The 12,245-nt window shown below is 32.2% G+C and overlaps 2 protein-coding genes across 2 annotated transcripts; one reads left to right on the top strand and one right to left on the bottom strand.

Moving 5' to 3' along the window:
- Positions 1–3,469: 3,469 nt before the first annotated feature.
- Positions 3,470–8,147, top strand: LOC137820164 (UDP-galactose transporter 1). Its single transcript, XM_068624033.1, has 5 exons — positions 3,470–3,923; positions 5,109–5,358; positions 5,467–5,674; positions 6,960–7,191; positions 7,771–8,147. Exons 1-5 carry the CDS (start codon positions 3,813–3,815, stop codon positions 8,005–8,007), a joined length of 1,038 nt encoding a protein of 345 aa, XP_068480134.1. The 5' UTR covers positions 3,470–3,812; the 3' UTR covers positions 8,008–8,147.
- A 157-nt stretch (positions 8,148–8,304) lies between these two features.
- Positions 8,305–10,418, bottom strand: LOC137820165 (uncharacterized). The gene is made up of 3 exons (XM_090294837.1): positions 9,532–10,418; positions 8,941–9,062; positions 8,305–8,809 (listed from the first exon to the last, which is right to left on the bottom strand). The coding sequence occupies exons 1-3, from the start codon at positions 9,775–9,777 to the stop codon at positions 8,650–8,652; spliced, it is 528 nt and encodes a 175-aa protein (XP_090150963.1). The 5' UTR covers positions 9,778–10,418; the 3' UTR covers positions 8,305–8,649.
- Positions 10,419–12,245: the final 1,827 nt, after the last annotated feature.

The following is a 12,245-nucleotide window of genomic DNA, read 5'->3' as shown; positions in this document are numbered from 1 at the left end:
TGCTACAAAAGATTTAGATGAACTCTCTTATTTATATTATTTTTTTATTAAAAAAAATTTAATGTAAAATTTTAATTAAAACTAAATCCACTCTTATTTTTAATATCAACTTCTTTAGATGTTTAAAATAAAACTTTTTTTCACATTAAATTTATTTTTTTTAAAATAAAATAAAATAAAAGTCACACTGCAATAATAAAGTATGAGTGAGATATAATTTTTTTTGTAAAAGAAATAAAATAATTACTTTTTCTATTTATGTGGGTCAGGGGGCCAACCCGCCTCACCCCGCATTTGGCCCACATGGACTGTGAGTTATGCAGGGTGGGTCTAAGCAATCACAAGCTAGATTAATGAGTCCGCCCTACGCTTTTTAGTAGCGGGTCATGGGTTGGTCACATTACCCGCCCTACATTGCCACCCTTACATCATATATATTAAATATTAAATAGCATACAATCGAAACATTTTCCAAAAGACACAATTGTTGTGATCAAACTTAAACGACTAACACACATTGGTCACATTGTAATGAGTCAGTTTGTCAGTACTCCCAATCAACCTGACTACCCTATCCATAGGTACGACTACTATTGACCCTACCCCAATTTGGTTTACCTCATTATAGCCTATGCCTTTAGTATCCCATCAGTTTCTTACGACCTGACACTTTAGTTTATGTGATCGGGGCTACTAGAGGAACTTATGATATCATTCAATATCCTATAACATAGCTCACCACACTAAATGCAAGTTTTACCTCTTTCGGTACCATATATCTTATCAACAAATCTTAATAGATTATGGACACCAACCTATGACTCTACTTGACTTCACACGTAAAAAGTAGATTATGAGTACTAATCTTTGGCTATCACTTACCTCAAAGTACAAGCATATAACTATATGCATTAATAGTTTCAATTTCATCTTGATAGAAGTCCATGCTATGCGGGACCTAACATGATTATCTTTCTATTGAGTTATTTTCGCTTAAGAAAAAAAATTTAGCCTTTATATTTTTATAACATCATTGTATGATAGAGAAAGAAATTGAAAACAAAAATAGAAAAGGAATTTTTCAAAATTTGTATTTCGATTGATTTTGTATTTTAAATATTTATTTTAATTTATTTTTGTAATTTATTAATGAAATTGTGTTGTTAATATTGTTTCGCATACTTACGTTGGTATTAGTTATTTTGTAGTGATGATGTATTGGATTCTGGATTATGAATTACATTATATTAAATTTATTTTAATTATTTTATATATTAATATTTATAACAGTGTACATTTAAAATTTGGATTGAATTTATTGAATTATATTACACACAAAGACCATTGATTTATTGTTTTTATAGAATCAATGATAAAGTTCATTTTTACTACCATAATACTATTGTTTAGATCCACGAATTTACATATATATATATATGTAAATTTGGATTATCTACTCTCTTTCATCTCATATACTCGACATTTATCTGTAAATGTAATTTATTAATCAAGTATGACGTTTATTGTAAAAAAAAATTTTGTATTAAATTACTGAAGTCACCCAACTAAACTTCGAATGTATCAACTTCGATTAAATTATATTTTTGTAATTCACATCATTGAATTGGGTAGAATTTTTTTTTAGTATATCTTATTAAATTTAAAAAATTCATAAATCGTAAATATGATGAGCCAGACTAAACTACACAACAAATATATAAAAATATTATTTGTTTAGTAATTTAATGATAAAAATAATTTTATGTTTTATGGTGTAAATATTATTCATGTATTTGTTATAATTAATGTACCTTATAAAAATAAAATTAAAATTAAAAAAATTATTTGAAGATATTATTTTCTTTTAAAAAAGGTAAATTTTTCTAAAGGGTGATGTTTTTTTTTATATTATCCAATTTAATGACGAAATTCAACCAAATAAATTTATTAGATTATAGAAAAAAAAAGATTAAATTTGATTCAACTTGGATTACTTACAGTTAGGTAAAATAAAAACACAATAAAATTTATTATCATTATAAAAGAATTTCATTAATTGTTTCATTAAGGGTATATATTTATGATTTAATAAGGATAATATAATATTTTGTCATAAAAAATTAAATTTTTATAGCATATAAGATTTTGTGTGTGAAAATTTTGATTAAAGTTAATTTTTAAAAACTTGATTTTATAGGAATGTTATTTTATAAGAGATAAATCAAGTATGAAAACATTATATTTTAAATTTAAGATTTCTGCGAAACTATATATTTTCTTTCTTTTTTATCAAACACACCTTTACTTTAAAATAAAGATGCTTTAGCGTTAAACTTTACTTTTTAAATTTTTTAATTAAATGTACAACATACAAAATTAGTTATTAATTACACTTAAAGTAATAGAGAGAAAGATAAACCATCCTTAGAAAGGCGTATCACAGTCGTCGTTTTGTTTTTGGATTGATTAAAATAAATTATATATCCTCTTAAGAAAATATCAAAATATATCATATTCTATATTAATATCTTTTATAAACGATTCAATAATATTACCATTTTTAAGACTAACATCATTAGTATTATTACTTGAAATATAATTTAAAGATAAGGTAATTTTCACATTATATCATAAAAAGAAGTTTCATTTTTTATAATTACTAATTCAACCATGATTTTGAGTAACATTTTAATTTCAATTTAACGACAATTTAGTTAACTTTTTACACTAACTATATATAGAATTAAACTCTTTTGATTAATACCAATTTGTTAAATAGCGTTTTACAATATAATTCATAATTTTATAGTAATATAACTAAATAACACCTATTTGTTAAAAAATACACTGGTGAAGCATGAATCACAGTCTCTAATTCAAACACGCACTGAATTAAAATTAAAACGGGAAGAGTATAAAATATCAATTAATTATTCCATATTAAATTCGAACACCGCTAACTCAATCATGATTCGATATTAATTAATTAATTAATTAATTAAATCACCTAACTTAATATTAATTAAATTAATATTTAAAACATAAATGTGAACTGCGCTTACATGAATGCAATACAATACTGGGGAACAATTACTTAGGAAAACCTTTAAACGATTTTGTTAAGCATGAAAAAATTTACCACATTAATATTTAAAACGCCAATTTAGCTATTAATGCAATGCAATACAAGGAAACAATCATCTACAAATATTTTATTAAAAATCTTACTTTAAAAGAAACAGTAAGATAAGATGACATTTTATTAAGGAAATAATATAATATTTTTATCCAAAAAGATATAATCAAAAGAGTATGGTCTCTTAAACTAAATTAATTTCAGCCATTCATTAGGACTAGGTTAAAAGCATTGGTTAATAAATTCCGAATAAAAAGTATTGTAGGAAAAACTAAGACTTGAGCGTAAGAAAAAGAAATGGAGAATTAATAGAGTTTTGAAGAAGTGGGGAATGTTGATGGTAAAGCAGCGATCTTGATTTCTGACCAAATTGACCCTGAACCTCGGAGCTGGAATACCGTGGGACCCACATACCCCACCAACCAAAGCAGAAAGAAACATAAAATTTCCATGGCGTGACAGGGAGAGAGCGAAATCGAACCGAAACGTTTCGAAATATTTTTCTTGGCATAATAAAAGGGAGAGAGAGAGAGAGAAAGAGAGGGAACGCAGATTGCAGAGAGCAGAAGAGGTGCCTCTTACTCGTCATTCACCGTTACGAGTTCGACCCTCCTCTCGCTCTTCATTCCTATTCTCGTAGCTACAACACGCAATAGTTGCGCCTCTGAAACCGTAGATGGAAGAGAGTTTCGTTTTCCAGGGGAGCGATATCAGATCTCTCTTGTCCATCCTTCAGTGGTGGGCTTTCAACGTCACCGTAATCATCGTCAACAAGTGGATCTTCCAGGTTCCCGCACTTCTCTTCCTCTCATTTCATTTTCCAAACATCCGCCGATTCGCTTCTTCTTTTCTAATTCATGAGATTTCTTTTCTGTCATCTCGTCCATTTTCTTAGATTCCGCCGCTAGGATGCTCCACACGGATGCCTCGTGCATCGTGAAACTGTCGGAATGAAATTGCCATGGATTACTGTTTTTTTAGTGTTTCTGCAGATTGCTATTTTCGGCGATGTGTTTTGATTTGTAGAGTTTCATATCTTAGTCGAAATCCATGTTGTGCGTCTGGATCGAGTTTTTTTGTGCCTGTTTGAAGTGGCTTTTAAAATTAACGAAGATAGTCATAATTAATAACAAAACTAAACGTGATCCTAGCGTGTCCACCGAGTTAGATTGTAATTCAATAATCGTGTTTCGTTACTGATTTAGTTAATTGCCCGGTACTTCTGCGTGCGTAGGTTTCTCTTAATTTCTCAAATTATTAGCCTGGGTTTTGTTTGATTTTATTTTCTCTCTGATCTTGTTATGAATTTAATTTAAATCTAGATGTTTTGTTTATGGCGCAATTGACCTGAGACTATCGTTTGTTAATCATTGCAAAATCCATCTGTTTTTGAATCTTGGAATCTGTCATGTGAATTTAAACAGCTGAACTAAAATCTGAAAAATACTGTAACTGTAATGTAACTTTCCTACTGTGGAGTATAACTTAGTGTGAATTGAAAATAAATTAAAAAAATATTCTTACTGGTATGATGTGTGGTTTCGTTTGTGAACAGCAGTAATTGTGTCTTTTTTTATGTGTGGTTTAAAGCTTCTAGAAAGTGTATTTTTTTCCCTTGGAGATTAGGCTTTCTATTGGTGTGTACATTCTACAAGATTCTATTCTGTTTTTTGCTTGTCAGTAAAGGTGTGATGGTTTTCTTAGTTTTCATTCCTGGTTCTCAAAACTCCATTTTCAAGGGAGTTGTTTCAAAATAATCATTTCATGATGACATTGATCTGTAGAAAAAGTTTTGTAACGGGGCCAAATTGATTGTGATCGCCGAGTTTTTATATGTTCTGTGCTTGTGTTATAATGAATAAAAAGGTTTATCAACACTGACCACTTATTTTCCACATTCCATGTGTATTTAGGATTCGTTGTCGTTGTATTGATTATAAACACTTTACCTTTTTTTTTCTTTTTTTTGCAGAAATTGGATTTCAAGTTTCCCCTATGTGTTTCATCAGTCCACTTTATCTGTTCAGCCATTGGGGGATATGTGGTAATTAAGGTGCTGAAACTTAAGCCACTGATAACTGTTGACCCTGAAGATCGCTGGCGAAGAATATTTCCAATGTCATTTGTGTTTTGTATTAACATCGTGTTGGGGAATGTGAGCCTACGATACATTCCAGTTTCTTTTATGCAGACAATAAAGTCATTCACACCTGCCACCACAGGTAGGTTTAATAGTCGGTGTTAACATTTCTGCCACATATATTCTACCTGCTTTATATTGAGATTTGAGGATATTTACAATTACACCTGATCTTGGTAAACTGGTGCAGTTGTTTTGCAATGGCTAGTGTGGAGGAAGTATTTTGACTGGCGTATTTGGGCTTCTCTTGTACCCATTGTCGGAGGGATTCTTCTCACGTCTGTAACAGAGCTTAGTTTTAATATGTTTGGATTTTGTGCTGCATTATTTGGCTGCCTGGCTACATCTACCAAGACTATTCTTGCAGAATCTCTTCTGCATGGATACAAATTTGACAGGTACCACCTCTATGCTTGAATTCCCTTGTTGTTGCTAACTTTGTATTTTGGTTTTCTTTCCTTTCTTTATTTTTCCCATTTCTGGATTTCCCACTATGTAGACTTTCCCCTTCAAATTTATTTCCACGTCTGTAATATTCTTTATTATGGAAAGTGGGTTTTACCCCATACATTGCGTTTTTTATTAACCATTTTTCTTATGTAGAGCTAGGAAGTATTCTACATTGGAGCTAAGAACACCTCTGGGTACTGCTTAGTGCATAGTTGCAACAAGTCAATTACTAACAAACACAAGCAAATAAGTCAAAGCAAAAAATTATGAATTTCACCCATAAGTTAATGTAGAAGGCCCTTTATATGGTTATTTTATTTATTAATGATCAATATTTATGCTATATGAGAATACTAAAACTGAAGAGTGCATTTTGAAGTATAGATACGACACCTTCACATGCATCTTTATTGTTGTAGGCATGTAGCTAAGCAGTATGTCTTAGTATAGTATGGAAACAAGCATTTCTGATCACAACAATGTTTCTTGAGTTCCTTTGGATTTGTTTGCTTCAAAAGAAACGGAAAAGTGTTGTCACCGGATAACTGGTGATATTTTATTTTTTGTGTACTTGAAAGTTTAGGAGGGGAGGCTTTGCCTCATTCCAAGGTTAGGGTCATGCCTCAAGCCTTTGTAAAAGTTATGTTAGGACTCCTACATTGAGTAGGATGAGATACGAACTTAAAGCCTTGAGGTTTTCCCATCTAATGGACTAGTCTTTTGAGTTGTGGATGTCCTTCCTCAAAAAGGAGTAGCAATTTCACGAGTTCTACGTTAAGTAAAATGAACTATATGTTGTTAGGAAAAGGGATATTTATAGGCTGAATTAGGGTGCACATAAAGTAAATGAACTATTTGATGTTGTTAGGGAAGGGTTAGTTATAGGCTGAATTAAGGTGCAAATCGAAACTTATAGATGAGTGAAACCTTCAAAGAAAAAGAAGAGCTATCACCAGGTCAATATTGATAGAGTGAAGCTGTTTGTGGATGTCTTTCCTCAGAAAGGAATAACAATGTAAGAGTTCCACTTTGAGTAAAATGAACTACTTAATACTGTTCCACTGAAATTGCACCCAAGGCGTTTTTTTTGGCAATGACGATTGGCTTTTTGTTATTCCTTGTATTTGTCTTGGCTGTACTATTTTATTCGGGTCAAGTCTTGGTTTCTCTGAATTGCTTTCCCATGACGTTTATGCAGCATACAGACTAACTTTTCTTTGCATATCTCTTTAGCATAAACACAGTTTATTACATGGCACCTTTTGCAACCATGATCTTGGCGCTTCCTGCCCTGTTACTTGAAGGCAATGGAATCCTTGAATGGTTTGGTACCCATCCATATCCTTGGTCGGCTCTCATCATTATTTTTAGCTCCGGGGTGTTGGCTTTCTGTCTTAACTTCTCCATTTTTTACGTGATTCACTCCACCACTGCTGTGACATTTAATGTTGCCGGAAATCTTAAGGTGAGATTTATTATTTATAACTTCATGCATTATGATTTCGTATTAATGTATTTTGAGAAATTGTACATTTTTCATAGTATCTAATACCCTGAGCTGTAAGCCCACATTCTTCCTGCACGAGATGCGTTTCTCTTGGACTTTGTTTCATTCTGCCTTAACATTTACTCCCTAGTGGCATTCAATTTATTAATCTTCATTCTTTGACCTTCCATGTTAGTCATTAAGTGCATGGTAATGTGCTCGTGTTAAAGGATTAGTGAGTTTTCTTGACGGTGAAACTTAACTATATGTTAATCCCACTCTCTCAAACTCTTTCATTTTATTTGTGATTTTTTGGAATATTTAGTCTTAATTATTTTCTTACTTTAAAATATCAAGAAAAAATAATTTATATTCCTAGAAACCCTTATTTATTTTAATTAGTCATTTTCACGTTTTGTTATTGTTATAAACAAGAGCAAATGACATTATTTTGTCACGGTAATTGATGTACTCAATAATTTTTAAACGAGAAAATGAGACCAAAGTAATAATTATTTTACATTTTAAAAACTAACCAGAATAATGTTGTTTGTGCAGGTTGCAGTTGCTGTCCTTGTTTCTTGGCTGATATTTAGGAACCCAATTTCATATTTAAATTCTGTTGGATGTGCCGTGACTCTTGTGGGTTGTACATTCTATGGTTATGTGAGGCACATGCTCTCCCAACAGCCACCAGTCCCTGGAACTCCTCGGACCCCCAGGACTCCCAGGACCCCTCGTAGTAAGATGGAATTGCTTCCTCTTGTAAATGATAAATTAGAAGATAAGGTCTAGTTTGTTTAGCTACGCTTGAAGCAGGTTTCAGCCTTTTGGAAGCCAGTAATAGATAGTTACAAAAACTCTAAAATCACTTCGCTTATTTATTGTTAGATTACCCAAAATTCTTAATACAAGGTTCTTTCGTTTACCTACTATCCTAGCACTGCACTGTAAAATCGCGCCCTTCTCAACTTTTTGTTATTTTTGAAAGTGCACACATTCATATAATTAACGTTTATTGACAAAAAAAATTACCGGTTCTAGTAAACCGCGAAGAGTGGGTAAACTGCATGTGATTTACAATACACATAATTTAAACGATAAATTGAAATATGGTACTTTATATTAATTATATAGTATGGTACACTTCTCAATATAAGGGACTGCGAAAATTAACAGTGGCCCCTGATGATGACTTTCTTTTGCTCTGCTCTATCGCTGAAGAACGAAACATATATTTGTTCACAAGCATGGGCAATTAGATTATTTTTATTAAAGTCAGATTTCATGGTCACTCAACATTAGTACACGATATGGTTAGAACTAGTTACAGGGTGATATAGATTATAGATGACGATGCAGATACAAAGGTTGCTTTTACCACTTACCCCTTTTATCCATTCTAGGATCTGAACTAGCAGCATCTAAATTTTCAATCTAAGCCAAGAGCCAGAAGTTCTTCTGCCACCTAGTGCTAATCAGGTATCCATTTGTGCCCTGGCTTCTCTTCCTCACTCCAATTGTCAAGCACTCTGCTTTATTGATGCAATGCTTCACAAACTCCTCCGTACAACTGCTTCCGCTGCTTCCACAAATACTGCAGAAATAATTCTTAACTCGTTAAACTGCATACTCTGAATCGCTTAAAAACTCAAACTGAGTAAACAAGAAATTTAAAATTTGGTATCAAATATTTCTGACTGCAGTTGTGTGGATGCCAAGACTCACCAGCTTAAAAGAGAAGATGACTTCTTTTGGCCCAGTACCAGGACAGAGACCTCCAACTTCTTTACTTGGCTCATTACTGTGGCCAGTTTTGGTCCTTGGATAACGAGTGCTTCCACTTCAACCTATGTCAGACCATAACCTTATCAGTAACTCTTTATTCAATGAGGGTGGGAACAACATAGGAAGAACTGTCAAAAGAAAAGCTGAAACATCTGAAAACTTCTCATAATTTCTCTCTGAAAAGTGAAAATAGAAAAAGGGACCAACGCAAGAAGCTAAGACCGTTTGCCATCTAAAGAAAAGAAAAGTTGGAAAAGAAACAATGGCATCATAAGAGGTGATGTTAAAAGAAAAAAAAAGAAGGGACTTCCTACTCCACTATTATTGAACAGCAATGAAAAACCAAAGACCAACTTGAATCAAGATCTACCAAGCGCAATGACCATCGCTTGCCTTTCTAGACGCACAGAATGGAAACTGAAGAGCTGAAGATAAGATCTGCTCTCTGTTTGAACACAGTATATGAAAAAGGAAAGAATAACAAACATACAATACAATCAAACTTGCCACAAACAAACACAGCCAACTTACCCCTGGCTTGCAATCTTTGCAAAGGGACGCAAGATAATTGACAAGATTGGTGGAACAAGAAGGTTCAGAACCCTTGTGAGGGGGTACAATATGAAGCAGAGTCAAGGAATCACCCTTATTAGTTACATGAGTAAGCGCCCACATCATTGCATGCTTGGAATGTGAAGTGTCATCAACCACCACCATCACCCTCTTCCTCCCCATCACCCCACTCTCCTCATTTCCGAGCATGTTAAACCCTTCCATTCGATTCACACTCTCCGACGCTCACTCCCCAACCACTTCTAATATATCTCTCTTTCCCACTACACTGGTTTGGACGTTGGTTTTCAAGACTCCTTGGCACTCAACTGCCTCAAAAACGAAGCCGAAGAACTGATCATTGATCTCTAGAACACCCGCAACACTTGATTTATGTAACCGCAAGTGTAGCACCGTACTTTTATTACTAGATAAAGTGGGGGTAGGATGCTAGAGTGTAGCAGGGGTTTTGTTTGACAGATTACTCTGGTTGGGAAAACACACTTGCACTTGCTAGTTCCTAGAGAGAGAGAGAGAGGTGCAGAGTAGGTAGAGAGGGTGATGTGGGGGGGTAAAATGTGATGCAAATTGCGAAGCTTGGGGCTTTTATTTTTGCGTAGATTAAAGTGTCACGGGAATCTGAAGTCTGTTTTGTGCATGATGCAAAACAGGATCTTTTGGAAAATCTTTTTCCCCTATTCCAGAATCTTTTGTACCATTGTAGTAATACTTGTTTTGTCTACATAAACTAATATCTTAGGTAATAACAAAAACAATAAAGTTCAAATTACCCATAAAATATGATGGGTTACCTCATCCCACATGATGTTTAGTGGTCCATCACAAGACTTATCCTCAGCCCTCAATTCCATTTGTCAGATCAGTAATGTATATGTATAGAATCCAGATTTTCTGGCAATTTCTTGAATTGGATCCAAAATATGATCTTTGAATCATATTCAGGTTGCATTGTAATAATCTCTTCATGAAAGTTTTATTCGTTTCAAAAAATCATTAACTTTTAATCATACAACTGTTACCCACAAGATTTATTATGGGAAACACAGAACAAATATTTTGAAAAGGAGATTAATTATTTGAATGAACCACACACAGCACAGTGGCTCTCTCATGAACTCTCGCACTATTACTATTTGGAGGTGGACTTAAATGCAAGTCACTTTCACCAAAGCAGTTTACCCAACTGAGCTTGCCTGGGGAATGGTATGTGCCTATTTAGATTAATTGAACATTTTTTTAAAAATCACTGCAGAAACAATCTTTCTATCGTACTAATAGCTTTTAAAATTGAATATAGTTTGATTTTAAGCCTAAACTATTTTATCAAACCACACTTCCGACAAAAAAAAGGCATAGGAAGAAGCTAATAAAACAAATACATTTTGGCAAGAAGAAACATATAACTACTAATCAATCTAGGATTTTAAATATGGTTGTGTTTCTCCTTCTACCTAATCAACAGAATCCCAAAAGGTTTCAATTTGCACTAATTAAACACAATTAAAGGTAAATGAGAAGATAATGGTTGGTAGTCTTTGATGGCAGGGATATTTTTTTTGAATAAAATAAGAGTTGCTTTACTTCTCATTCACTCGTCAGTGGTCAGACAGCAGTAAAGAAACCTGACCTCACAGACTGTAATAATAACAAATTTGAAAATATTAAAATGATATTTAATAATTAATTAAGGAATATGATGATTATTTATTTATGCACATAAAGGGAAGGGTGTCAGAAATAAATAGGGAGACTCGAGAATTGGGTTTTGTTTTGTTTGGTTATGGAAGGAGAGGTTGGAGGGAGCAAAGAAATTAGTACCTTCAAATAATTGCTCCCGTATGCTTCGCTGAACCAACTCAAGTACTCAACTACTATACTTCATCGAAACTACCATTCCACCCTTTCCAACACTTTTCATTTACCCTCTAACTCCTAAACCTAGTTCATTAAACATGGAAGGGTGGTGTGGTAATTTGGTGCATCAGATTCATTCATGGACTTCAATGGAAGCACACTAGGTATTCTTGCATCTACATCATTCATATATATATATATATATATATATATATATATATATATATATATATATATATATATATAAAATATTTACTTCTGCATTCAGTTTTCTTTCATTCCATGGAAAATATTTTTTTCATTGAGTTTGATGTAATTTTGTATGAAATATGAATTTGAGATGAAAAACTAAACATCTACTTATCAACACTAGAGTCAAATATGGATACCATTCCATTCTATTTAAAAAATATATCTAGTATAAATAACGAAAATTATTTTTATTTTGATTAAAGTTATTAGATAAGATAAAGGATATAAATTGAGTGTTTAATGTGAATTTTATTTAGATAATATTTTTAAATTAATTATTATATTTAAGTTATCGTTTGTTTGAGAGTTTTATATTTTCTATCACGATTTCTTTTTAGATTATTTTTTTCTGAGTTAAAAAAGAAATTAGTTCTTTTGAGATAGCAAATTTTGGTCATTGGTCCAATATATAAGGTTAAATATATTAAGATGTTAATATTAAACATGATGTAATCTTCAAATATAATTATTAGTTGAAACTTTGATTACTAACTACATATCAATTTAAAAATTAATTTAGAAATCAATTTTATTAATTAGATATTAATTTAAAAATTATTTAACAA

Source organism: Phaseolus vulgaris, chromosome 9 (genome assembly GCF_051622355.1).
Source record: "Phaseolus vulgaris cultivar YP4 chromosome 9, ASM5162235v1, whole genome shotgun sequence".
Lineage (NCBI taxonomy): Eukaryota > Viridiplantae > Streptophyta > Magnoliopsida > Fabales > Fabaceae > Phaseolus > Phaseolus vulgaris.
This window is presented reverse-complemented; position numbering and strand designations above follow the sequence as displayed.